The 23,854-nt window shown below is 63.3% G+C and overlaps 3 protein-coding genes across 10 annotated transcripts; 2 read left to right on the forward strand and 1 right to left on the reverse strand.

The window, feature by feature from the left end:
* The first annotated feature begins 1,083 nt into the window (after positions 1–1,083).
* Positions 1,084–4,570, forward strand: LOC101911771 (perilipin-3-like). 2 transcript variants are annotated; one of them, XM_055804122.1, is made up of 8 exons: positions 1,084–1,311; positions 1,458–1,516; positions 1,672–1,786; positions 2,041–2,123; positions 2,212–2,443; positions 3,043–3,230; positions 3,315–3,428; positions 3,857–4,570. In XM_055804122.1, the coding sequence occupies exons 1-8, from the start codon at positions 1,134–1,136 to the stop codon at positions 4,277–4,279; spliced, it is 1,392 nt and encodes a 463-aa protein (XP_055660097.1). In that variant the 5' UTR covers positions 1,084–1,133; the 3' UTR covers positions 4,280–4,570. The 2 variants fall into 2 exon arrangements, with proteins under 2 accessions (XP_055660097.1, XP_055660096.1); XM_055804121.1 differs by having other exon boundaries at positions 1,085–1,311; positions 1,591–1,786.
* A 971-nt stretch (positions 4,571–5,541) lies between these two features.
* On the forward strand, positions 5,542–8,199 carry LOC101911594 (perilipin-3-like). The gene is given in 9 exon segments (XM_055804123.1): positions 5,542–5,582; positions 5,734–5,791; positions 6,018–6,213; positions 6,468–6,550; positions 6,643–6,940; positions 7,081–7,271; positions 7,354–7,476; positions 7,552–7,612; positions 7,615–8,199. Coding segments are annotated over 8 exon segments (1,305 nt in total). The 5' UTR covers positions 5,542–5,582; positions 5,734–5,740; the 3' UTR covers positions 7,917–8,199.
* A 2,538-nt stretch (positions 8,200–10,737) lies between these two features.
* Positions 10,738–22,792, reverse strand: HDGFL2 (HDGF like 2). 7 transcript variants are annotated; one of them, XM_055806864.1, is made up of 16 exons: positions 22,568–22,792; positions 19,374–19,450; positions 19,154–19,292; positions 17,089–17,268; positions 16,558–16,674; positions 16,312–16,383; positions 15,932–16,103; positions 15,646–15,721; positions 15,263–15,548; positions 14,447–14,541; positions 13,868–13,938; positions 13,407–13,477; positions 13,074–13,175; positions 12,765–12,978; positions 11,929–12,052; positions 10,738–11,709 (listed from the first exon to the last, which is right to left on the reverse strand). In XM_055806864.1, exons 1-16 carry the CDS (start codon positions 22,637–22,639, stop codon positions 11,616–11,618), a joined length of 1,962 nt encoding a protein of 653 aa, XP_055662839.1. In that variant the 5' UTR covers positions 22,640–22,792; the 3' UTR covers positions 10,738–11,615. The 7 variants fall into 7 exon arrangements, with proteins under 7 accessions (XP_055662839.1, XP_055662842.1, XP_055662838.1 ...); XM_055806867.1 differs by having other exon boundaries at positions 15,932–16,079; positions 22,568–22,785; XM_055806863.1 differs by having other exon boundaries at positions 10,738–11,712; positions 22,568–22,775.
* Positions 22,793–23,854: the final 1,062 nt, after the last annotated feature.

The following is a 23,854-nucleotide window of genomic DNA, read 5'->3' on the forward strand; positions in this document are numbered from 1 at the left end:
ATGGGGACACCTGGCTCGGGGACATTTGGTATGGAGATGCTTGTCATGGGGACACTTGACATTGGGACACCTAGCTTGGGAACACTTGGCATGGAGACGTGTCAAGGGGACACTTGGTATGGAGCTGTTTGGCATGGGGACACCGGGGAGGGGACACCAGGCAGAGGGAACACTTGCCATTGTGTCCCTTGGTGTGGGGACACGTGGCAGGGGAACTCTTGGGCTGGGGACACTTGGCATGGGCCGGTGGCCCGGAGCCCCTGGCGCCCACCCGGGACGGGGTGTCGCCGCCGTGTCCCCGGGCCCGCAGGACGTTGCGGAGACAAGGAGAGGGGGTGTGTGTGGTGCAGGATCGGGCCCCCGCGGCCCCACGTGGCGGCACAGCCCAAAGCCCGCTCCGCTCCGCCCCGCCCCTCACTCCTAATTGGTGGCGGCGCGGCCCGCCCCTTCTCTGATTGGCTTCCGCCGCCAACTATGAATCCGGTGCTGGGCGGGGGCCAGAGATCGCGACCGGGGATCGCAATCACGACCGGGGGTCGCGACAGACCCTCACACACCCCCCCCCCGTAAGTACTGTCCCCGGGACTTCGCCGTAGTTGGAGGGTGGAAAACCAGCCGGGGGGGGCTCTAGGGGGTCGTGGGGTGGGGGGTGGGGGTCCCAGCTGCGGCCTTCCCAAGCTCCCCCCCCTCAGCTCCGTCCCCCCGGGACCTGCCCCCAGGGACCCAAAGGGACACCCCCAGACACCCAACGGGACCTGCCCCCCCAGGACCTGCCTGCAGCCCCCCTCCCCCCCCCCCCCCGCAACCCCGCCCAGGACGTGCCCCCCAGGGTGCCCAGGGCCAAGCCGGGGGGGGGGGCAGCAGGGCAGGGACACTGCCCTTCCCCCGTGGGACGGGGGGCACAGCCGCGTGGCGGTGGGACACCCCAAAGGGCTGAGACGCTGCCGGGGGGAGGCTGCCCTTGCTGGGGGAGGGGGGGGGGGGGGCTGCCCTGGCCGGGGGGGGGCGGGGGGCCGGGAGGGCTGCCCTGGCCGAGGGGCCGGTGACCGGTGGCACGTCCCCAGCGCGTGCTTGCGAAAGGCGAACCCAGCCGGGCTTCCGCTGAATCACCCCCACACCCCCCCCCTACGGGGATGGGGGACCCGAGGGGGGGTAGGGGGACCCAACCCCACCGCATCCCGGCAGGGCAGGGGGCCAGCCCACCCCTCCCAAACCCTTTCCAGACCCCCGTGAGGCCCCCTCCAGCGGCTCGGAGGCCCCCAGCTGCCTCCCACCCATGCCATGAGTTGCTGGGTCTCAGCCCTGAGAAGGGTAGGGGCTGTGGAGGGGGGGGGCTGTGGGGCGCAGCGCCACCGTGTGCTATGGCGAGGGGCAGCTGTGGGACTCGGCCACCCTAGGGGGGCCACACCGGGGTCCCCCACACCCAGCACCCCATAGTCTTCCTCTTCCCACTGCAGCTGCCACCGCCATGTCAGCCGAAAACACCGTGCTGGCAGAGGATGGGCAGGAGCTGAAGGTAGGGGTGCAAGGAGGGCTGGGAGGGGGCTGTGGGCACTGGGGGGTCCCTGGCTCACTGCCATCCCCCGGCAGAGCGTGGTGAGCCGGGTGGCCAGCCTGGCCCTGGTGAGCTGTGCCTGTGGTGCCGTCTCCACTGCCTATGCCTCCACCAAGGAGAGCCACCCCTACGTCAGGTCCGTCTGCGACGCCGCCGAGAAGGGGGTGAAGACGCTGACGGCAGCGGCGGTCAGTGGGGCACAGCCCATCCTCACCAGGCTGGAGCCGCAGAGTGAGTAGGGGTGGGGGGGCAGCACCCCATGGGCTCGGGGTACCCCCCAAACCAGCCCTTGCAGAGCTCTCGCAAGGCAGCAGGGCAGGGAAGAGCTGTACTCTCATCCCTGGTTTCCACCACCACTGAATACAGCAGCAAAGGGCTGGAGGAGAATCTGGGGGAGGTGGGCAGCACCCCATGGGTTTGGGGTATCCCAAAACCCAGCCGGAGCAGAGCAGGGCATCAAACACCGTCTATTTTCACGTCTGTAGTTTCCACCGCCAATGAATACGCCTGCAAGGGGCTGGATAAGCTGGAGGAGAAGCTGCCCATCCTGCAGCAGCCCCCGGAGAGGGTAAGGTCTCCCCTGGGGGACACGGTGCGGGGCGGCCAGCGCTGGGTGAGGCTGTGGGACAAGCCGTCCCTTCGTTGTCCTCTCCCAGGTGGTGGCAGAGACCAGGGAGCTGGTGTCGTCCACCGTGAGCGGTGCGGTGGGCATGGCCCGCGGCGTGGTGCAGGGTGGCGTGGAGAGGACGTGCTCGGCACTGAGCACCGGCGTCAGCACTGTGGTGGGCTCCCGCATGGGCCGGCTGCTGGCCACCGGTGTGGACACGGTGCTGGGGAAATCAGAGGAGCTGGTGGAGCGATACCTGCCAGGGACGGACGAGGAGCGGGGTGAGTGCTGACCACACCAGAAACCCATCTCCCAAATCTGGGGGTGCCAAGCTTCCCCCTGGAACTCCCACCCCATTGCTCAGCACCACCCTGGCATCACTTGCACTGGTGCTCCTGCTTACCCTCCCGTGGGGAGCCTGGGCAGGTCTGCCCTGCCAGGGCAGCACCGTGCCCCCTGCGGTGCCCGTGGCCACTGTGACACTGTGCAGGGGACAGTCCCCACCTGGCGGGAACCCAAAGCCAGGGAATGCTGTGCGGCAGTGCGTGAACTCTCACCTGGAAACCAGAAAGCAAATATAGCCCTCCGCACCACCCACCCCGGGTATTTATAGCTCGGCATGGGGTAGCGGTGGGCAGAGTTGGCCCCATGTCACGGCAGATGTGACTGGAGAGGCCACCTGGCTTTTTGGTGACACTTCCACATGACCCGGTGGCCAAGCATCCCGTGGGTGGGCACCCCATGTCCCTTTGAGGGGATGTAGAGCTTTGGGGGTTCATCCCAACACTGGTGGTGGGATGCCTCAGTTCCTGGCGTGGGATGCTCTGGTGCCTGGTGCGGGATGGTCCAGCCACGTGTTTCTCACCCCATGTCCCCGCAGTGGTGGCGGCAGGTGTGGAGGTGGCACCGCCAGAGCGGCAGAGGCGGTGGCAGAGCTACTTTGTCCGCGTGGGCTCGCTCTCAGCCAAGCTGCGGCACCGAGCCCTGCAGCGCTCGCTGGGTGAGCTGCAGCGGGCACGGCACAGCGCCCAGCAGGTCCTGGCCCAGCTCCACCACATCATCGAGCTGGTAAGGATGTGGTGGGGATTGTACCGGCCCCGTGCCAGCCCGGCACTCTCCAGTGTGCTCCCACCTCACTGTCCCTTCCCCTAGATCGAGCAGGGGCGTCAGGGCATGGATGGGTCCCTGGTTAGCGCCCGGCAGCATCTCCACCGCATGTGGCTGGAGTGGAGCCAGCAGTACACCATGCCCATGGAGGAGAGCAAGGTACGGGGTGGGGGTACCCATGGAGGACACTGAGGTGTGGGGTGGGGGGCTGTGCCCATGGAGGAGACCAGGGTATGGGGCAGAGGTGCCCATGGAGGACACCAAGGTGTGGGGTGGGGGTACCCATGGAAGATACTGCAGTATAGGGTGGGGGCCTTGCCTGTAGAGGACACCAAGGTGCAGGTTGGGGGACTGTGCTGGTGGAGGAGACCAAGGTATGAGGTGAGAGGCTGTGCTCATTGAGGACACCAAGGCATGGGATAGGAGGCTGTCGCCATGGAGGACCAAGGTACGAGGTGGGAGGCTGTCCCCATGGAGGACACGATGTACAGGATGGGAGGCTGTCCCCATGGAAGATACCAAGGTGGGGGGTCTGAGCTGGGCAGGGGGAGCCTCCCACCCCAGGGCCACTGCTGGCTGCCTTGCAGGTGGAGATGCGGACGCTGGCCATGCTGCGCGGGCTCCTGCACCAGCTCCATGCCGCCTGCACCCGCCTGGCCGCCAGTGCCCGGGGTTTACCCAGCAGCGTGCAGGAGACGGCAGGACATGTCCGGCACAGCATGGAGGGCGTGCAGGCTTCTCTCTCCCACGCCCGCTCCTTCCACGACCTGTCGGGTTTGGTGCTGGCGCAGAGCCGGGAGACGGTGCTGCGGGCACAGCTGAGCATCGATGAGCTGCTGGAATACGTGGGGCAGCATGCGCCCCTGCCCTGGCTGGTGGGACCCTTCGCTCCTGCACTGGTGGAGTACCCGGAGGATGTCCCGGTGGAGATGGCCAAGTGGGAAGGATGTGTCACCGTTGGGGGGACGCACCAGGTACCCGCTGCCACACAGCTCTGCAGCCAGCGCTGAGCCACTGGCAACGCCAAACGGGGAGTGCCCGCCCACTGCAGCGAACCCCATCCCCGCTGGGGACGAGGTGACGATGGACTCGGTGACCCAACGTGGGACCTCTGATGCCACAGCCAGGGATGCATTCAGGGAGGGAGGGGACGGTGGCACGAAGAGGATGTGGTGCCCAGCCCTGCCCGGCGGGGGTCCAGGGGTTCCTGCAGTGTCCCCAAGCCCAGGGACCCTTGGGATTTCTTGTCTTAGCTGCTTCAAAGCACTTTAAAAAAATAAACAACTTTTTAGGCCCTAAAATGACTCAGCAGAGCCACCGCGTTGCGCCAGGCTCGCCGGGGGGCTCAGTAGGGTGGCAGAGCTGGGGGCACGGGGTGACCCCGTGGGGAAGGTGTCACTGGTGGGGTGCCGGGGTGGGGGGAGCAGGGCGGGTGCTGGTGGGGTGCTGGGATGGAGGGTGCCGGTGGGGTGCCGGGGCAGCTGGACTGTGAACCGCGGCTGTGTGGCACTGGACTTCGCCCCGGTTATCGCGGGCACGGGGCTGGGCCGGGGGAGCCCCGATGTTGCAGGCGCAGCGTGGTCACAGCACCAGCAAGGTGGCACCGGGTCCCCAGAGCCGCTCGTCCTCCTGCCACTAGCACCCACTGGGACCAGTCTGACTGCCTCCACTGTGCCAGGTGGGGGGAACAGCAGGAGCCGGGTGCTGAGGGCCCTCGGGGGGGATGCGGGGTTGAGGGGGTCAGTGCCTGAGCTCTGTCGGGGGGTGGTGGTGTGTGCGGCCTGGCTTGGGGGATCCGGGCCCGGGTGGGATCCAGTCCTGGAGGGGTCAGGGCAGCCCAGTTGCAGGGGATCGGGTGCTGAGGGGGTGTCGGTGCAACCCGTTCCCGGGAGATCCAGTGCCAAGGAGGATCCGGTCCTGGGCGTATCACTGCAGTCCGGTCCCGAGTGGATCGGTGCAGCCCGGTCTGCGGGGGATCCGGTCCCGGAGGGGTCAGTGCTGCCCGGTCTGGGGGGTCCCGGTCCGGGGGGTCCTGGTCCCGGCGATCGGTGCAGCCCTGTCCGAGGGGTCCCGGTGCTGGGAGGTTCGGTGCAGCCTGGTCCCGGGGAGCATCCCGGTGCCGGTGGAGCCCGGTGCGGGGGGGTCCCGGTGCCGGTGCCGCGCTGCTCCCCGCTGGTCGGTGCTCCCGGACCGCCCCGGGCCGGCCCCGGCAGGGCGGGCCCCGGTCACATGCGCTCGGGGCCGGGCTCCGGGGCTATAAAGGCGGGTGGGGCGGGAGCGGGGCGAGTCCGGAGCTCAGTCTGGTCGCCGTAGGTAAGCCCGGTTCCCTGAGACACCCCCCCACCCCCGTCCTGCGGGGCCCCAACCGGGTGGGGGGCCCCCTGCCCTAGGAGGGGAGTAACTGGGGGTCCCCCCTACCGCAGGTACGGAGGGGAGCTCTAACCCCACTCCCCGCTCCCCCCAGCTCAGCCATGGCCGCCAACGAGCCCGAGACAGCGGAGCCCAAGGCAGAGGAGCAGCAGGTCAGTGGGAGCAAAGGTGGGGGGTGGGTCTGGGGCAGGGATGTCCAAGGGGTCCTTTCTTGGGGACGGGGCTTTGGGTTATCCTACCCTTGGGTGAGCTTGGAGAGTCCTCACAGTACGCCAAAGGCACCCTCAGGGGGGTGAGGCCACATGACCCCCATGCCCCCCTTGTATCTGGGGCTCCATCACCCCCCACGCACTTATCCTGACCCCTTTGTGCCTCCAGAGCATCGGGATGCGGGTGGCCAACCTGCCCCTGGTGAGCTCTGCCTACGGCATGGTCTCCACCGCCTATGCCTCCACCAAGGAGAGCCACCCCTACGTCAGGTCCGTCTGCGACGCCGCCGAGAAGGGGGTGAAGACGCTGACGGCAGCGGCGGTCAGTGGGGCACAGCCCATCCTCACCAGGCTGGAGCCGCAGAGTGAGTGGGGGTGGGGGGGCAGCACCCCATGGGCTCGGGGTACCCCCCAAACCAGCCCTTGCAGAGCTCTCGCAAGGCAGCAGGGCAGGGAAGAGCTGTACTCTCATCCCTGGTTTCCACCACCACTGAATACAGCAGCAAAGGGCTGGAGGAGAATCTGGGGGAGGTGGGCAGCACCCCATGGGTTTGGGGTATCCCAAAACCCAGCCGGAGCAGAGCAGGGCATCAAACACCGTCTATTTTCACGTCTGTAGTTTCCACCGCCAATGAATACGCCTGCAAGGGGCTGGATAAGCTGGAGGAGAAGCTGCCCATCCTGCAGCAGCCCCCGGAGAAGGTAGTGTGGTGGGGTGGACGAACACATTCAAGGTCTGTCGTCCCCCCCCAGCACTGCTTAACAGAGGGTTGTGTGTCCCCCACCACCACCAGCTCATCTCAGACACCAAGCAGCTGGTGACCTCCACGATGACGGGGGCCAAGGATGTCCTGACTAGCACAATGGCTGGGGCCAAGGACGCGGTGACCAGCCGGGTGACGGGTGTGATGGACATGACCAAAGGGGCCGTGCAGGGCAGCGTGGAGCTGACCAAGTCAGCGGTGAGCAGTGGTGTCAGCACCGTCATGGGTTCCACTGTGGGCCAGATGGTGGTGAGCGGGATGGGCTCCATGCTGGAGAAGTCTGAGGAGCTGGTGGACCATTACCTGCCCATGACGGATGAGGAGCTGGGTAAGGAGCTGATCGCAACCCCCTGGAGATGTCATGGGCTGGGGGTCCCCTTGGAGAGGGGTGGGTAGAGCCTGGGCAGAGCAATGCTGGCTCTACATGGGGTTGTTGGTGGGGCCACCTCAGCAGCTTCTCTTGCCCAGCCAAGCTGGCCACGGCCGTGGAGGGCTTCGAAACAGAGCAGCAGAAGCAGCAACAGAGCTATTTTGTGCGCCTGGGCTCCCTCTCGACCAAGCTGCAGCATCGAGCCCTCCAGCACTCGCTGGGCAAGCTGCAGAGTGCCCGCCGCAGCAGCCAGGACGTGCTGGCCCAGCTCCAGCGCACCCTTGACCTGGTAGGACCCATTCCCATGTTTCGCCCGTGCCAGCCCAGGGCTGCAGCAGACCACCCACCCCAGGCTCTGCCTCCCCTCCCAGGTGGAGCACCTCAAGCAGGGCATGGACCAGAAGCTGCAGGGAGGGCAGGAGAAGCTGCAGCAAAAGTGGCTGGAGTGGAGCAAGAAGCAACCCGGAGGTGGCAAGGACCTGGTGCCACCAGAGGTAGGTGGATGGCAAGGGGGCCCTGGGGTCACCTGGTGTCCCCTTGCCCCTCACCACCCTCTTGTCCCCACACAGCCAGTGGAGTTGGGCACGCTGGCCCTGCTGCAGAGCTTGACGCAGCAGCTCCAGAGCTCCTGCCACCCTTGATGTCCAGCCTCCAGGGCCTCCCCACCAGCATCCAGGACACGGCAGGGCAGGTCCGGCACAACGTGGAGGAGCTACGGACAGCCCTTGCTTCTGCCACCTCCCTCCAGGACGTGACGGGCAGCGTGCTGGCCCAAGCCCGTGCCCATGCCACCAAAGCTCGCCAGCTGCTGGATGAGCTGGTGGAGCATGTGGCCCACAACACCCCCCTGACCTGGCTCGTGGGACCATTCACCCCCCTCGGGCCAGCAAATGGTGGACCAGCAGATGAAGTAGCATCCTCTGGGGTGGGGTGATGTTGGTGTGTCCCCTCCCCAAGCCTCAATAGGAGCATCTACTAACCCCTGCCTGCCCACCTTGCCTGTAACCTTAGTGCCCGCCTGTATAGCGGACACCTGCCTGCTCTGTCCCTTGTCACCTGTGCCAGGACTGTGCCATAATGTGCCTTGGTTCCCCCAAGTGCCTGTTGGGGTCACCTCCAGCTCCTGGCTGGATCCCCATGTCCTTGGTGTCTCCAGGCCCCTGGTCTTGTAGGGTTGGGGGCAGCTCGCCAAGCAATAAACTCTGGTTAGTTTTGCACTTGGACTGAGGCTTCTGTGGGGATGGGGGAGTGATGATGTCACGGCCTTGTGTGACCTCACAGGGGCTGGGGCTTCCAGTGGGGTCACTGGAGGGGACAAGCTGGTGCTGACCCTACAGGACACCAGCCTCTTTCCCTGAGCAGATCCCATGGCTGAGGGTGAGTGAAGGGGGAAAGTGGAGGAACAGTCCCTCCAAGACCTGGGGCCCCTCCATGTCCTAGGTCCGTGCCACAGCCCAGGAAGACCCCTGGCCTGTCCCCTGCATGGGTGGGAGGACAAGAGCAGGATGCCCTCAGCCCCAGGGGCCAGTCAGGCCCATCCTGCGGGGTCTGGCAGTGGGGGGGTGCAGGGTCAGGCCTGCTCATCCCACTAGGAACAGCAGGCAGCACCCCACGTCCCCCATCCCATGCAGTGGCACCCTGCTGTGTCCCTCCAGACCAGGGTGTCACTCCCACTCCGCTCCAGTGACGATGGCCAGGGGGCACAATCCCCGGGTGCAGGGCAGCAGCGTGTCAGCCCCGAGCCCCACACTGCTTGCCATGGGCTGGCTGCCCACCCCTCCTGCCAGCAGCACCAGAGGAGACAGGTGCTGAGGGCCCTGTCTTGGGCAGCCCCCCAGCTGCGGCTGGCCCCAGAGGTGGCACTGGGACTCCATGGCACCTGCCCGCACCCCGGTGTCAGCGCTGTGCACCCTCTCCCAGGCTGAGCTGCCTGGGACCCTGTGGATGAGTCCAGGCTGCAGCTGCTACCCCCATCCCCAGGGGCTGTGCCCCTGCTTGGGCTCCCGTGGGTCCCTGGAGGGGTCTGTGTCAGTGTCCCGTCTCACAGCAGCCCCTGTGTGCCCCAGGCTGTCACAGGCTCTGCCCCAAGGGGTCCCCCCATGCAGCCAAGATTCCCCAAGGACACTGGTACCAGCATCCCCTCAGTCACGGCCACCATCCTCCATGCCTTGCTGTGCCCCATGACGTGGCACAGGCACTGGCTACGTCCCAGCAGTGCCTGAACCGTTACCTGCCCCTGGGCCAGAGGCAGGTGGGTAAGAGACCCTGGGATACTGCTGGGGGTCCCCATGTGTCCCCCTGCCCTGGGATGCTGCTGTGGTCTCTGTGTCACCCCTCGCCCTGGGATGATGCTGCAGTCCAGGCCCCCCCCAGCACCATGTTTCCAGCCCCTCTTCCCCCACAGCAGACAGGGCTGTGGAGAGGCTGGATTTGGCCTCGGCTGGGGGTCTCTGGCGCAGCCACCTCCATCCCCTAAGCTCCCTCTCCGGCAATGTCAGAAGCCAAGCCATAGTCATGGTGAAGCAGAAGCAGCAGGACACCCCCTGCCACCTCTTCCAGGTTCAGCACATCCTCAGAGGGGTAAGAGCTGCCAGTTCATGGGGCTGGGAGCAGGGATCCCCCGATGCCTGGGACCCCCGTACCCACCCATCCCTCTTGCAGACAGCAGCTGTGCAGCAAGGCTTGGAAGAGCCATTCCACCGCAGCCAGGAGATGTGCAGACACAGGAATCAGGTGCAGGCATCCCCCTGCCCGCGCTCCGCCTGTCCTGGCACCCAGGCGAGGCCGGCCGGGGGGCGCAGGACCCCCACGATGCTGGTGCAGCGGCTGCAGGACACCTTGGCACAGCTGTGGGCTCAGGTGGGGCAGCTGCAGGCCCCGCTGCGGAGAGCCCAGCGCGGCATGGCTGAGCTCCGCGGTGCCTTCAGCTGGGCCAGGTCCCTGCGGAGGCTGCTGGGGACCATGGTGGCCCAAGGACGGCAGGTGTTGGCCCAGGCCTGGGAGGCACTGGTGCAGTTCCTGCGCCAGCACCTGACAGTGCCACTGGAGGATGCTGCTGAGGATGCTGGCACAGCAGCACCCCAAACCTAGGGGGTGCGCCAAATTCAACCAGCCACGGGCCACCCCCCTGCACCATGTGTGTGTGTGTGTGTGTCTGAAACTGTGCTGTGGCCTCTGTGGCACCAACATGGCTCTACTCAAGTTCACGTCCAAGTTTTGGTGTTATTCCCTCCCTTGGCGCTGCCACCTGTGATGACTGGAGCTGCAACAAAGGCAATGGGGGAGATTGGGGGTGGGACAGACCTTGTAGCTGCCTTTAACACCCCCAGACCCAGGGTGACGGCTCACACAAGCCCCTTGCTGGGGCAGCGCAGGGCTTAACCAGCCTCCCCTGGGGAATGGCAACATGTCTCTGTGTCCCCATCCACCTTCCCCAGCGTCGGGGGCCTGGGTGCCCCCATGTCTCCCCAGCCCCAGGATGGGGCTGAGCGTGCCCCCACCAGCAGCACCCACCTCACCACAGCTCTCCCCCTGCCTCCTGCTTCCCGGCAGTTGGGCAAGAGGCACGCTGGGCTTTTTTTGGGTTTTATTTGGGTTTTGTTTACAGAGGGCTGGAGCATGAAATCAGCCCTGGAAACAAACAAAAAAACCCTCTTCTCCAGGGCAGAGTTACAGCAACAGCAGTCTCAAAGGGGGGGGTCGGGGGGGCATCCTCCCTCTGCCACCACACAAACAGGACTCAAGGACGCAGCAGCTGGTTGAGCTGGGAACATCTTTATTTTACATGTACAAAAGCTTCAGATCTTTGTAAAAGAGCAGACAGACGAACAGGCAAAGACGCTGCCCAGCACAAGGCAAGTGGCTGCCACGGTTCAGTCCCTGCCTGGCAGAATTAGGCGAGAATACACACTTTTTATTCTGTTTTTAACACAAAAGCTGGTGCCCAGCCCTGCTGCCTCCCCAGGGCAGAGGGACCTGGCCTCAGCAGCCGCCTCCAGCTGGAGGGGAGATGATGGTGGGGAACGGGGCTTGGAGCAGCAGGGAGAAGCCCCGGTGGCTGAGGCAGAGCCCAGCACAGGCGCTGGAAAATCAAAGCAAGCAGCAGCCCAGTTTGGCTATTCTGCTCCCCTCGCTGGGGCCTGGCAGGACCAGGGGCACCCATGGGTGCCTGGTCCTGGCTTGTAGGGGGGGCCAGGGCCAGAGGGAAGGGACCTGTGGGGCATTTTCCAGTTCTGGCCCCAGGCAGGGGGATGCTCCCTGCACTCCCCTCGTCACAGTCAGCGATGCCTCAAGAAACAGACACTAGGGCTCCTTGTATTTTTCATTAAAAAACCCTTTATATTCATTTCATGTCGGTTGAAATCACAAGAAATTAAGTAGGAAGGAAAAACAAAACAAAAAACAAACAAACAAACGAAAAAAACAAAAAAAAAAAAAAAAGAGGGAACAAATACAGACAACCAGCACAGCCCCCCTGCGGCCGGTGCTCTTGCGGGGCTGGGGGCACAGGACAAGACCTAGGACATCAGCTACTGCGTGACTTCGTGAAGTAACTCAAGCAGGGGACGAGGCAGAGGCTGGTCTCCCTTTGCAGCCCCTCCACCTCCTCCTCCTCTGGGTGGGAGCTGCTTCCTCAGCTCTCCTCCACGTCATCCACAGCCTCTGACTCCCCGTGAGCCCTCTCCCGCTCCGGCCCAGCTCGCTCGACCTTGGGATAGTCCTGCACGCTGCTGTGGGAGAGTAAACATCTCAGCCAGCCGCTCTCCTACCCGTCTGCCTTCCCCTGCCGGCGGCAGCCCCTCTCCCACAGCCCCAGTGCCTTCCCAAGCCGGGAAAAGCCCAACACAGCCCACAAGCCCCCCACAGCATCCATGCGAGGGCCCAGTGTGGACATGTAGCAGATGGAGGGAAGCTCCTTGGCCCCCAGCTCTGCCCCTCACGCTCACTTGTTGTGGGTCTCCTCGGCGGATGCCTCCATCTCTCCAGCTCCTGGCCCTTGGCTTTTGTCCTTCTCCTCTGTGCCCTCTGCTTTTTGGGACAGGGATTCACCATTCACAGGACCTGACAAGTCTAAAGGGAAGAGGGAGGCTCAGCCAGCCAGGTCCCCATGGTGGGCCTCATCCCAACCCACAAGGGGCTGGGCAAGCCAAGGACCCACAGCCACAGGTTGTCCCCATTCAAGCAAGGGACATCCAGCCGAGACCGAGGGGACTCCAGGTGTGGCCTGACCCCCGACAGCTACGAGAAGGGCCCCAAAGACTCCATCCCCCACGCCCAGAGGCAGGCATCACAGTGGATTTTCCCCACCAGCTCCTCCGGGAAAGCTCTTGCAGCATCACCAGTACATCCCCAAGCAGGGACCTGGCTACGAGGGTGGAAGATCCCAGTCACCAGCTGCCTGCGCAAGAGCCTGAGCCAGTGTCCAAGGATGTCTCCGCATTCCTCCCTCTCCCCTGTGCCTTGGACTGGCAGCCAGGAGCCATCCTGAGCCAAAGATCAGCCAGAGGCACCACAGCCAGGGTGTGGGCGGCGAGGTTTGCCCTCTGCTCTCACTGCTGCAAGTGTCCAGTACGCAGTGCTTTCTCACTCCTGGCACCCCAGCAAACAAGGGACCAGCCGTGCCATGTGTGGCTGCTGATCCCCTCCACCACCGAGGCCAAGAGCCACCCCTGGTTGTGTCCCCGGTCCCCAGCGGGATGGGATGTGCCCTGAGAAGGGCCCCAGGATCACTGTGCGCGCAGACAGAGCAAGGAACCACCCCGAGATGTGCAGGGAGCATTACCAGCGTTTGTCTCTTCTTCCCCCTTCTCACTCCGCGTCTCCCCTCCCGACAGCTTCTCCTGGCCCTTCTCCACCTCCCCCTTGTCCTTCTCAGGCCCGGCTTTGTTGGCTTTCTGGATCGCCTCCATCTTTGGTCCCAGGACACGCGACTTCAACCGGGTGTAGACTTCAGCAGCTTTCTCCATCACGTCCTTGTTTGCTTTATAGCGACGGATCTGCACCAGAAAGAGAGGAGGGACGCCCTGAGAGCTGAGGTGGCCCAAGCAGGCTCCTCGCCCCCTCCAGGCAGGGACTCAGCCCTCTGCCCTACCTTTTTCAGCGTAGCCACCACATCGGTGTGCTTCTGGAGGATGTGAGAGGTGACCTGGAGTGTGCCCAGCTCCTCTAGTGCATTCAGACAACGCTTGATGTCCTGCAAGGACAGCACCAAGATCAGAAGCTGCCTGGAAGTCTCCCTGTGGGCACCTGGGGCAGCGCTGTATGGAGCACAGTCCCCTAATGGCACCCAGCACCCAGAAAGGCAAGAGGAGGCTCAGCCAGGCGCAGCACTCCCAGGTATCGCAGATGGGCAAGGCTCATGTGGTGGGCAAGGACACAACGAGCAGGGACCTCCCAGGCCAGGCCAACGCTCTCGGGCACTCACCGGGTTATCCACTTTCAGGGCAAACTTGATTTCACTGTGAAGTTTCTGGAGTTTCTCTTCGACTGTGGGCTCTGGAGCAGCAAGAGAGACAGGCCGAGGCATCAGGCCACCGGCAGAGAGCATGGCCCTGCCTGGAGCTTGGGACCTCTCCCCCAGCAAAGGGTTTGGTTTCCTCCTGCATCTCCAAGGTCAATCACAGCCCCAGAGGCCTCTCTGAAGAGGATGGGTTGGGGTGTGCCAAGATCAGGAGGGGATGGATATTAGGGAATCTCACTGTCTCTGCACACCCTGTAAATACTTTCCAACATGATGTGGGAATCACAGTGGTGCTGGGAAGGGTCCCAGCACACCACCAATCCCTGTGGGAAAGATTCCTCCCTTTCCCTGGGATGGGGCAACCAACCCTGGCTCCCTTCTCTCCCTCTCTTCCCCTCTGTGATGGCAAGCAACAGCACTCTCACCCTTTTTCTTCTCCATCCTCCTTTCAGGGATCAGGTCAGACTTCTTCCGGCCTCGTTCCACCTTCAAAGGTCTGCAGGAGGACAAGGAGAGAGGTTAAGATTGTTCTGGCTGGGCTAACAAGAAGGGCGATGGCACACGCCAGTGCACCCCCCCAGCCTGCCCGCTAGTGCGAGCCAGGCAGCAGAGCCCTGCCACGCTCCACCCACGCCTTCACACATCTCCCAGCTCACAGGCAGACAGGAGCCCTGAGACAGCAGCTCCCTCACACCCCAGCTTCCCAGGATTGCAGAAAGGCAAAGCCCCAAAGCGATACCCCAGATATCTTCCCCTGTGAGACACAGAACACCAGGGGAGCTCAGCCTGGTGCCCCCCAGCACCTCCTCCTGCCCCTTCAGCTCTAGGAGACAGGAGGGGAGGTAAGAGCCTGGCTTCTCCATGGGCGCTGCTGGCTCGGGGGCAGATCCGTGGGAGCCCCATCCCACCCTGGGGTGTCAGCCGGGGGCAGCTGGGCAGCAGCAGAGGAATGGCCCGGTCCCCAAAGGAAAGAAAGCACCAATGCGGGGAGGGGAGATGCTGACTTGTTCCGTGGTTTCTCCTCTGCTCGGCCCTTCTTCTCCTTCTGATTTGGTTTCCTTGACAACTCTGAGGGCTGCTTCTTCGCTGGCTTCTTTACCTTGGAGGAGAGAACAATGCGAGTGAGAGCGGCAGAGCCCTCCCAGCTGCAGGAGGGAGACAGTGCCACAGCCACGGCTGGGCACGCTCCAGTAATGCAAGCGGTCACACCAGTGCCGTCAGTGGGTTTGGCTGCAGGGGCATCCCTGGCATGGGACAAAAAGGACTCGGGCTGCAGCGCAGCAGTGTGCTGCTCCCGAAGTAAATACCCTGGTACCTCCAGTGGCCCACCCAGCCTGCAGGACCCAACCGGCAGACCCACACGTCCCTTCCAGACCTCAACATCTTCGTGCTGCTTTCCCGGGCCCCCTCCACAGGGAGGGACTCGCCAGGCTAAAAGGGAGACCTGCCTCTGACCACAGGCAGTGTGGCACCTAAGAGTCCTCTGCAAGCCCTCCCTGTGCTTCAGCCAAGTCTGGCTGCTGGTCCCCCAGGCTCTGGGGAGGACAGCAGAGCAAACCCAGTGACAGTGGTGGGAGGGACAGCACCACAGAGCTGCAAGACCCACATCGGGATGGGGCATCCTGGGACAGAGGAAGAGCTCCCATTTGCAAGGTGTGGATGTGCCTACAGACACAACCCTTCCCGGTGCTGTGTGAGCAACCCCAGGTAACACAAGACCAAGACAGCAGGTCCCTGCTGCTCCTGGAGGTCTCTGGCCACCCGACAGGAAGATGATGGGCTGGCTGGCTGTCCCCAGCTCCCCATGGCTCCACACTCACCTCTTTCTCCAGCTCCAGTTCAGAGTCTGAGGAGGATGGGGCCTTGGCCCGGCCTTTCCGGCCCTTTTTGGCTACTTCATCCTCTGCGCTGCTGTCCGAGTCCGAGTGTACCTCCTCACCCTTCTCCACTTTCTCCTTCCTCTTCTCTTTCTCCTCCTTCTCCTGCTCCCGGAGCCGACGGATCTCTTCCTCCTGCTCCCTCTTCCTCTTCTCCTCCAGCTCCCGCCGTCGCTCTTCATCCCGCCTCTTCCACTCACTGATGCGGTCCACATCGCTATCGCTATCACTGTGAAGGACAGAGCAGGCTTGGACCCCTTGCGCAGGGGCGGTGGGTGACCCTCCAGCCCAGCCCCCGAGGGTGACAGTGTTCCAGCTGATCTCACCTGTCACTGCTGGAGCTGGTGGGGACACGCTCGGGCTTCGGCTTCCTGCCACGGGGCTTGGGCGGGGGTTTCTCAGCTGCAAGACAACGGGGAGATGTTCAGCAGGAGCCCTGGTTGTCCCTCTGTTAAAACAGCCCCAAATCAGGGGGCACAGGGCTGCTCAGATATGGGTTGGGATGTGTCCACAACAGAAGGAGACCCCAGCGCCTCAGAAGCCCCCAGCCTCACATGCTCTCCAGTCCCCTGAGGAAGCCACCAGTGGTAGAAGAAGCTTCCTTGGCGTTACCTGGCTTCCTGCCCCGTGGAGCCTTCTTCACAGACATATCTGAGTCTGAATTGGAATTGGAGTCCGACTTGGTCATGTCCACAGCTGCGTTTCCCATTTCCGAATCTGAGTCCACTTTGGAGTCTGAGTCGGAGCCAGACTCCACTTTCTGCAGGCACAGAGCAGGGCTGGACTGAGGGGGTGGCAGCAGCTCAGCAGCGTGCCCCAAACCACAGTGGCAGAGAGCCCACCCAGGTCACTGAGGCATCAGCAAGGTCCCTCCCGGTGCTGAACCTACATCCGGGCCACAGCAGAGCCCTGCCACCCCCTGTTCCCAGCGGTACAGACCCTAGACTCCTCTCCAGCCTCCTTCATGCAGCACTGCAGATGAGGTGTCTTACCTTCTTCTTCCTCCCCCCTGCTGGCATCCTCCGTGGAGCCCTGGCCACTGGCTTCTTTTCAGGAGTGAAGTCCTGGAGGAAAACACAAAATATGAAGAAGTGGGGAACAAGAAGTCTCTTGATGGTTTCAGAAGCCAGTCAGGTTCCCTCAAGCCACTGCCCCCCTCAGATGGTGATGCTTTTCCTCTAGCCCTTTCCCCACCACCCTGCCAGCCTCCCTGCAAGCATATCGCAAAACCCTCTCACCTGATCACTGTTTTTTTCCGACTCAGAAGATGTTTCCGAGTTCTCCTCTTCCGTCAGGGAGGGGCTGCCCTGATCCAGGTCACTGGAGGATTTCCGAGGCCGTTTTGCCATCGGCATCTGATATGTGAGAAGTGACAATGTGAGAGAAGCCCACACCCCCTCCACCCAGAACAGAAAGCCAGCGCTTGCGGGAAGGGGCTTTGCCCAGCTCTTCTTGACTGGCCCTGCAGGAGCAGCCACGTGCACTGAGAAGAGACCTGCAACTCTGGCCTCTCCTCCGGGCTGCAACCTGCACCAGGACTCGGACATCCCACCACCTCACAGACAGCTGCAAGACCCCCAGCCATATGCTGAACCCCATTTCCCACTGGTGGATCCAGAGGGAGTTGGTTTCTCCACCCCCTCCTGCCTCAGTGGGTTTGACATGCTGCATGGTGGATGAAAGCTCAGTGGTGGACCCAACGGCCATGTCCTCCTGCCCAGGACACCCTCCCATCCTCACGGCATGGAACCACCTCAGCCCACACTCACTTTCATAGCCAGCGATTTTCGCTTTAGCCCGCTGTGGTCGCTGCCTCGATCTGAGTCCTCATCACTTTCCATTTTCTCCGTAGCGACTGCAGCCATGGCAGCATCTTCCTCATCATCACCTGCATCGCTTCCCCCCATCGGGTCATTCTCGGGAACGTCACTGTCAGAGGAGCTCGCAGGCTAAAGACAGTGGGGACAAGAGCCATGTTATCGCCCCGAGGGGCCTGTGGCACATTGCAGGGGACAAGAGAAGGGGCACAAAAGGGTGACAAGCAATGGATGGCAGCGCTGAGCAGAGGGGTGTGTGCAGAGGAGCGTGGGGCAGCCTTCCCTCCCGGCACAGAACCCTGCCGCATGGCTCCGCACAACGAGAACGCTCAGTCGACCCCCTTCTAATTCCCCTGCACCCCCTTCCCAAGGCCCCTGACACACCACCTCGAGACCACCAGCGACACCTTCCCTCTGGATCCCCCGGCTCGGCTTTCACCCACTGCTGCCACCTCGCTCCCCTCTTCCCCCCATCCTCATGTTCTGCCAAAGACCCCCGGAAAAGCCCAGACCTGACAGCCCCCTGGGAGAGCAGACCCCAGCCCTCCTCTGCCCTGACGGCGCCAGACAAGTGGGGCTGGGTGGCTCAGTGCAGCCTCTCCCCCGGCGTGCTGGCCGCCTGCCCTCAGCTCAGGTCAGGCCTCTTCCTTCTCAGATGGCTTCACCCCACAGCATGTTGCACACCTTCCCCACGGGAAAGGTTCACACGAGGAGTCCAGCGTGGTAGCCACCACTCTTTCCAGCTGGGATCTCCCATGTCCTGTTCCCTCACTCCCACACAGGGAAGGTCTCCTGGCTTCTCACCAGTCCATCAGGAGGTTCCCCATGCAAGGACATGGCACGCAAGGGGAAGGCAACCGAGCTCCCATCTTCTGGGCTGTTTCACTCTCTTTGCGCACGGCAGGACCAGCATTCCCTAGAGCCAGGATTCTTCCAGTGCTGGAAAGCCTCTCCTTGTCCTTGACTGTTCCTGGCACCTCACTTTATTTAGGTTTCAAAAACAAGATAGACCTCTGCTTCAATCTCTTCTTCTGCTCCTCCAGGCATTTTGGCCACAAGACGCAGTTGACGTTGGTGAACCCTCAGCCTTGCTGGGGTGGCTAGTGTCACCTCGGTCCCTCAGTCACAGCAGGTCCCTCACCAGCAGGTTTCCTACCCCTGCTGGGAGTTGACGGTGGAGTCCCTGGACAAAGTGCGTGCTGCCTCCCTCACCACCACCAATCTCCCACCCAATGAGCTGAAGTTGTTCTCCAGGTTCTCAAGCATCTCCACGGGCTCACCTCACCCTATATCTGCAGTCTCAGGTCCGACCATCTCCCGCAGCTACTCAAACCACATCCTCTCTCCTGCACTGGCAGCAGCACAGCCGAGGGGGCTCGTTCCCTGAGCCTGCCTACCTCTAGGCCACCTTGTCTTTGTAGCTCACCTTAAAAACCTTCCTCTGCCTCTTCAGACCAACTGCCTATGAAGCTGCTTTGGACGCCTTCTTTGAAGATCGCTATACAATAAATTGTATCACACAATTATGGTTACAAAATGCCCACGCAAGCAATCGACAGCAAAGAGCCAGCTCCCGGCCAGCTCCGAAGCCCGCTGAAGGAGCAGCCCAGTGGCTTTTGGCTCATGACCTCAGAAACCGATGAAGAGGGGGACTGCCCAACAGTCCGCGCGCATGTCCGGGAGCCAGGGACAAGCAAGCCTCAAGTTCTCTCTCTGACAAAGAAATCCTCCATGGCTTTGGGCAAGCAGCACAAAGCACATCCCCAGTTCCACCTCAAAGATGGGGCAAAGGCATCTTCCTCCAGAGAAGGAGGAGAGCTGACTCCCTCAGGAAGGGAGAGGGCAGGGAAGGGAAACTACTTCAACCCCGAGAAAGCCGATTTGCGAGCTGGAAGTGCATAGGCACCGTAGCAATGAGAAGCAGAAAAAGGAGGAGAGCGACTCGGAGGAAAGGAGAGATGGAGGCGCCGGCAGCCCACGTCCTCGCTGCCCCCCCGCCACGCGAGGCCACACTCACCGGAGGGGCACTGTAACTGGCGTGAGGGTTGTTCTGGATTTCCCACAATCCCTCGTTGAAGCCTTTTCTCTTGTTTGGTTTCCCATATTTGTCTTTATATTTTTCATAAAGGAAGAGATCTTTAGGGCCCAAGAAGGCGCTGGAGAGAAACAAAGCAGAGGTGAGCCCGGAGCACAGGCAGTGGGACAAAGCCCAGAGAGGGGAGCGAGGCAGCGCTTACGTCTCGTGGGTGCCGAAGAAGAAGATGGGGTACTTGTTCGGTGGGGGTTTCACAGCGCCGTCCGCGATGTCATCAATCTGAAAGGAAACCCAAAGCAGGAGGTGGTCAGAGAGCGGCTTGAGCACGTCCTCTGTGAGGCACATCAGCCCCGGCTAGCAGCGTCGGCCTCCGGCACCCGCACCCACTTGGAGGCAAGCATGGCAAGAAAGCACCCGGACGGGGACCTTGCTATGCACAAGGGTCCCACTGCGGCGTCAGGGCCCGGCAGGATCTCTAGAAGAGTAACAGAAGGGATCCGGTACGGATGCTCTATGGCTAGAGCTTGGCGCGAGGTCATCTCTCCACCACCGGGCTCAACGCCCAGGGAAACGCGGGCCTTGTGCTACTCCCCAGAGATCCATCGCACGAGCTGCCTCGGGGGGGGATGCCCGAGGGAAGCCCCCTCCAGCCTGGGGTGGGGGGCGATTGCTCCAACGGGGTGGCCTGAGGGTCCTTCCTGGCTGGAGACCGGCCGCAGGAAAAGCCCCGCTGCCAGCGGGACGCGCGGGCCACCCTGTCTTCTTCCCACGCGCCGGCTCCAGCGCCCGTCTGTCTGCTCCAGGTGGTCTGGGCTGCGGGCAGAGCCGCAGGTGGGAGCCTTGGGGAGCGCAGGGGCTGCCCCGCGTGCTGGGGAGGTCTTCGGGGCAGGGGGGAGCCTTCCCCAAAAGAGCAAGCGAGCTAAAGCAGGAGGGGCTGCAGACGCCGGCAGCGCGAGGGCTCTCCTGGAAGGACCGAGTCCTCTCGGCGCCAGGTCAGCCATGACAGCGCGGGGACGGCATCCTAGATCTCACGGCGTGGTGCAGCCAAGCATCGTCGTCTCCGGCACCCTGAGCCTACCCGGTACCTGCCGGCCCCGATCCCACAGTTTCCACCTGCCAGTCTCTTCCCATCAGACACCTTCAGCGGACGAACTGCCTCACCCTCTGCTGCCAGCGGGGACCACCGCGGACCCCCGTCCGATCCCCCACGCCGCCTCGCACTGCCCCGGTGAGCGCATCCTCCACTGGTCCCCACTCTGCCCGCTCCTCCGGTCTCCTCCAGGCACTACCACGGCACAACGCTGTCACCCGGCCGGTGGGACCAGCCATCCCTCACCATGCACGCTCCATCTGCACCCCCGAAACTGCACCAGCACCCCCCCAACCCCGCACCTGGCAAGCACTCAGCAGCAGCCCCCCACATGCATCACATATGCTGTCCCCAGCATGTGTCACCCCCCCATCCCCAACAAGGGACAGAGCCCCAGACCTCAGCTCTGTCCCCCCTCAGTGGGGGACACAGGGTGGGTGATGTCCAGGCAGGGAGCTGGGAAGGGGGGTCTGGAGGGGCAGGGCTCTGCTGGGCAGTGGGAGGATGAGGATGGATGACAAAGGGCAGGACTCCTCTGGGATGCTGGGGCAGGGGTGGGCTGTGAGGGACATCCCCATGGGCTCAGGGTGCCTCAAGCACCAGGGTCCTGTGGTGCAGCAGGGGTGTTAGTGGTCACCATGGCAGGAGAGAGGATCCCCAGGCCAGGGGTCCTGGTGGGTGATACAGGGCTGAGGCCCCATGCACATACCCCAAGGGGGTCAGGGTCTCCCCTGGGTGCAGGTGAAAAGGAAGGGCTCAGGGTGCCATCAGGGCAGGAGAGGGGTCCTGGGTCCTCCTGCATGGGGTTCTCAACCACCCTCCTGGTGAGGGGTCCCCCAGGTCTCCCCATACCTTGCCAGGTACAGGCACCACTGGGAGACCCCTCCCTCAGTGTGGGTGCCAGTATAGGACCCCCATTCCGGTCCTGGACCTCCGTCCCTGTCTGCGTTTCTCCATCCTGGTACAGGTGCCAACATGTCACCCCCCTCTGGGGATCAAACTCCAGTTCCAGTACCGGTGCTGGTGTGGCACCCCCCCATCCCAGTGCAGAACCCCATCCCAGTACTGGGCTCCCATCCCAGCATGGGTGCCCATACGGGATCTCTGTGCCAGTACTGAGCCCTCATCCCATCCCAGTACAGGTGCCAACATGGGGTCCCCCATTCCAGTACAGGACCTCCCAGCCTGGTACAGGATGTCCAACCCCAGTATGGGTGCTGGTACAGGTCCCTCATGCTGGTACCGGGTCCACTTCCCAGAACAGATACCAGTATGGGTCCCCCATCCCAGTACCAGGTCCCCATCCCAGAATGGGTGCCGTTATGGCATCTCCATCCCAGTATGGATACTGGTACAAGTCCTTCATGCCGGTACTGGGTCTCCCATCCCAGGACAGGTGCTGGTACCGGGTCCCCCGTCTTGGGGCAGGGCACCCCATGCCAGTTCTGGCTCCCCATCCCAGAATGGGTGTCATTATGGCATCTCCATCCCAGTATGAGTATTGGTACAAGTCTCTCATGCTTGTACTGGGTCTCCCATCCTGGAACAGGTGCTGGTACCGGGTCCCCATCCCAGTATGGGTGCTGGTACAAGTCCCTCATGCTGGTACCAGGTCCTAATCCTGGGACAGGTCACCCCATGCTGGTACTGGGTCCCCCTCCTGGGACAGATGCCGGTACTGGGTACCCATCCCAGGATGGAACACTCCATGCCAGTACCGGGCCCCCCATCCCAGCACAGGGCACCCCATGCCAGTACCAGGTCCCCATCCCAGAATGGGTGCCATTATGGCATCTTCATCCCAGTATGGATACTGGTACAAGCCCTTCATGCCAGTACTGGGTCCCCTATGCCAGGACAGGTGCCCGTCTCAGGTCCCCCATCCTGGGACAGGACACCCCATGCCAGTACCGGGTCCCCATACCAGAATGGGTGCCGTTATGGCATCTCCATCCTAGTGTGGGTGCTGGTACAAGTCCCTCATGCCGGTACTGGGTCTCCGTCCTGGGACAGGACACCCCATGCCGGTACCGGGTCCCCATCCCGGGACAGGTGCCGGCACTGGGTCCCCTATCCCTGCACGGGACACCCGTTATCGAGTCCCCATGCCAGTACGGGTACCGCTATGGCATCTCCATCCCGGGACAGGCCCCCACCTCGGGACAGGAACCGGTCCGTGTACCCATCCCGGTACCGGCACCCCCCGCGGGACGATATCTCCATCCCGCTGCGGGATGCCCGGCCCGGCCCCCCCCCCCCGCCCCGTTCCGGTGCGCCCCGCCGCCGGTGCGGTCCCGCGGTCTCACCCGGGCCGGCCAGTGCGGGTACCCCTTCATCTTGGCGAAGACGAGGTCTCCGGGCTTGAAGCTGTGCGGCATGGCGGCCGCGGGGCGGGGCGGCGGCGGCGGAGGCCCAGGCCGCGGGCAGCACCGGGCAGCGGGGCGGGGACGGCCCGGCCCGCAGGATGTCCCGCCCCCGCCCGCGACACCGCCTTCTGTTGGCTCGCCGCAACGTCGCTCTGTCGTCTTGCCCAATGGGAGCGAGGAGAGGGCACGGCGGGATAACGGGATTGGGTCCACCAGCAAGAGGCGCCGAAGAGGGGGGTGCTGAGGGGCGTGGCCAGAGGGGGCCGGGGCTGGGGGGCCAGGGCAGTGGGGAGGGGGTCACGGCCATAGGGTATGGGTCCGCGCCGTCGGGGGGGGTCATAGGGAGAGGGCGGGGACTGGGCCGGGCGGAGGAGCTGGTTAGGGCTGTAGGGCTGGGGACGACGGGGCAGGGCCTGGGGCAGGGGGGCACCCGGGGGGCTCTGGGGGGTTTGCACCACTCCTGCCCCATCCAGCGCCACCACCTCAGCCCCCACCTTGGCTGAAGCGCCGCAGCTCTCAGCCCCAGCGCACGGGGTGTCGTCCCGTCCTGGGCGGACTGAGTCCCGGCGGGGGTGGGCTGGGGGGAATTGTCCTCGGGACAGGAGGAACCCACCTGCAAGAGCCGCTGGGGGCGAGGTTGGGGGGTGGGTTAGACCTGCTTTACCTGCCTCTGGTTCGAAAACTTCATCTCAGTCCAGCTAAGCCGGAGCAAAATGGTGTGAGGCGTCCACCTGGAAGCCAGATCAGTTTTTAAACCTGGTTTTAACCCGATGTGGTTTCTCTGCAAGGTCACGGCAATGCAGATGGTTCACTGCCTGTGCTGGGCTCGCCGCTGGCCTCGCCTGACATTGAGGTGGCTTCGTGCAGTTTGGTGGCAGCCAGAGCACCCAGCACCCCGGCAAGAGCCAGGCAGTTATAAAACACAAACTGCTCAGGGGAGAAATTATTTACAGGATGATTGTGGCCCTGCGAGGAGGCGAGGAAGGATGAACCACGGTGTCTGGTGTGTGGGCTGCAGCACGAGGGGGATGTGCACAACGAAGGGAAACTCCTCTGGGCTTTTCGGAAAGGAATTTGTGAAGTAAGGGGTGTTGGGGAATGTCTGTGTTTCTCCATGTCACCCTGTAAGCAAGCACTCCCTCCTGCTGGGCTGTGCTATATCCCAGGCTGTGCGTTGCTTGCTGGTGGTGCAGAGCCTGCGAGTGGTGCTGGGACAATGGGGGATCT

Source organism: Falco peregrinus, chromosome 5 (genome assembly GCF_023634155.1).
Source record: "Falco peregrinus isolate bFalPer1 chromosome 5, bFalPer1.pri, whole genome shotgun sequence".
Classification (NCBI taxonomy): Eukaryota; Metazoa; Chordata; class Aves; order Falconiformes; family Falconidae; genus Falco; species Falco peregrinus.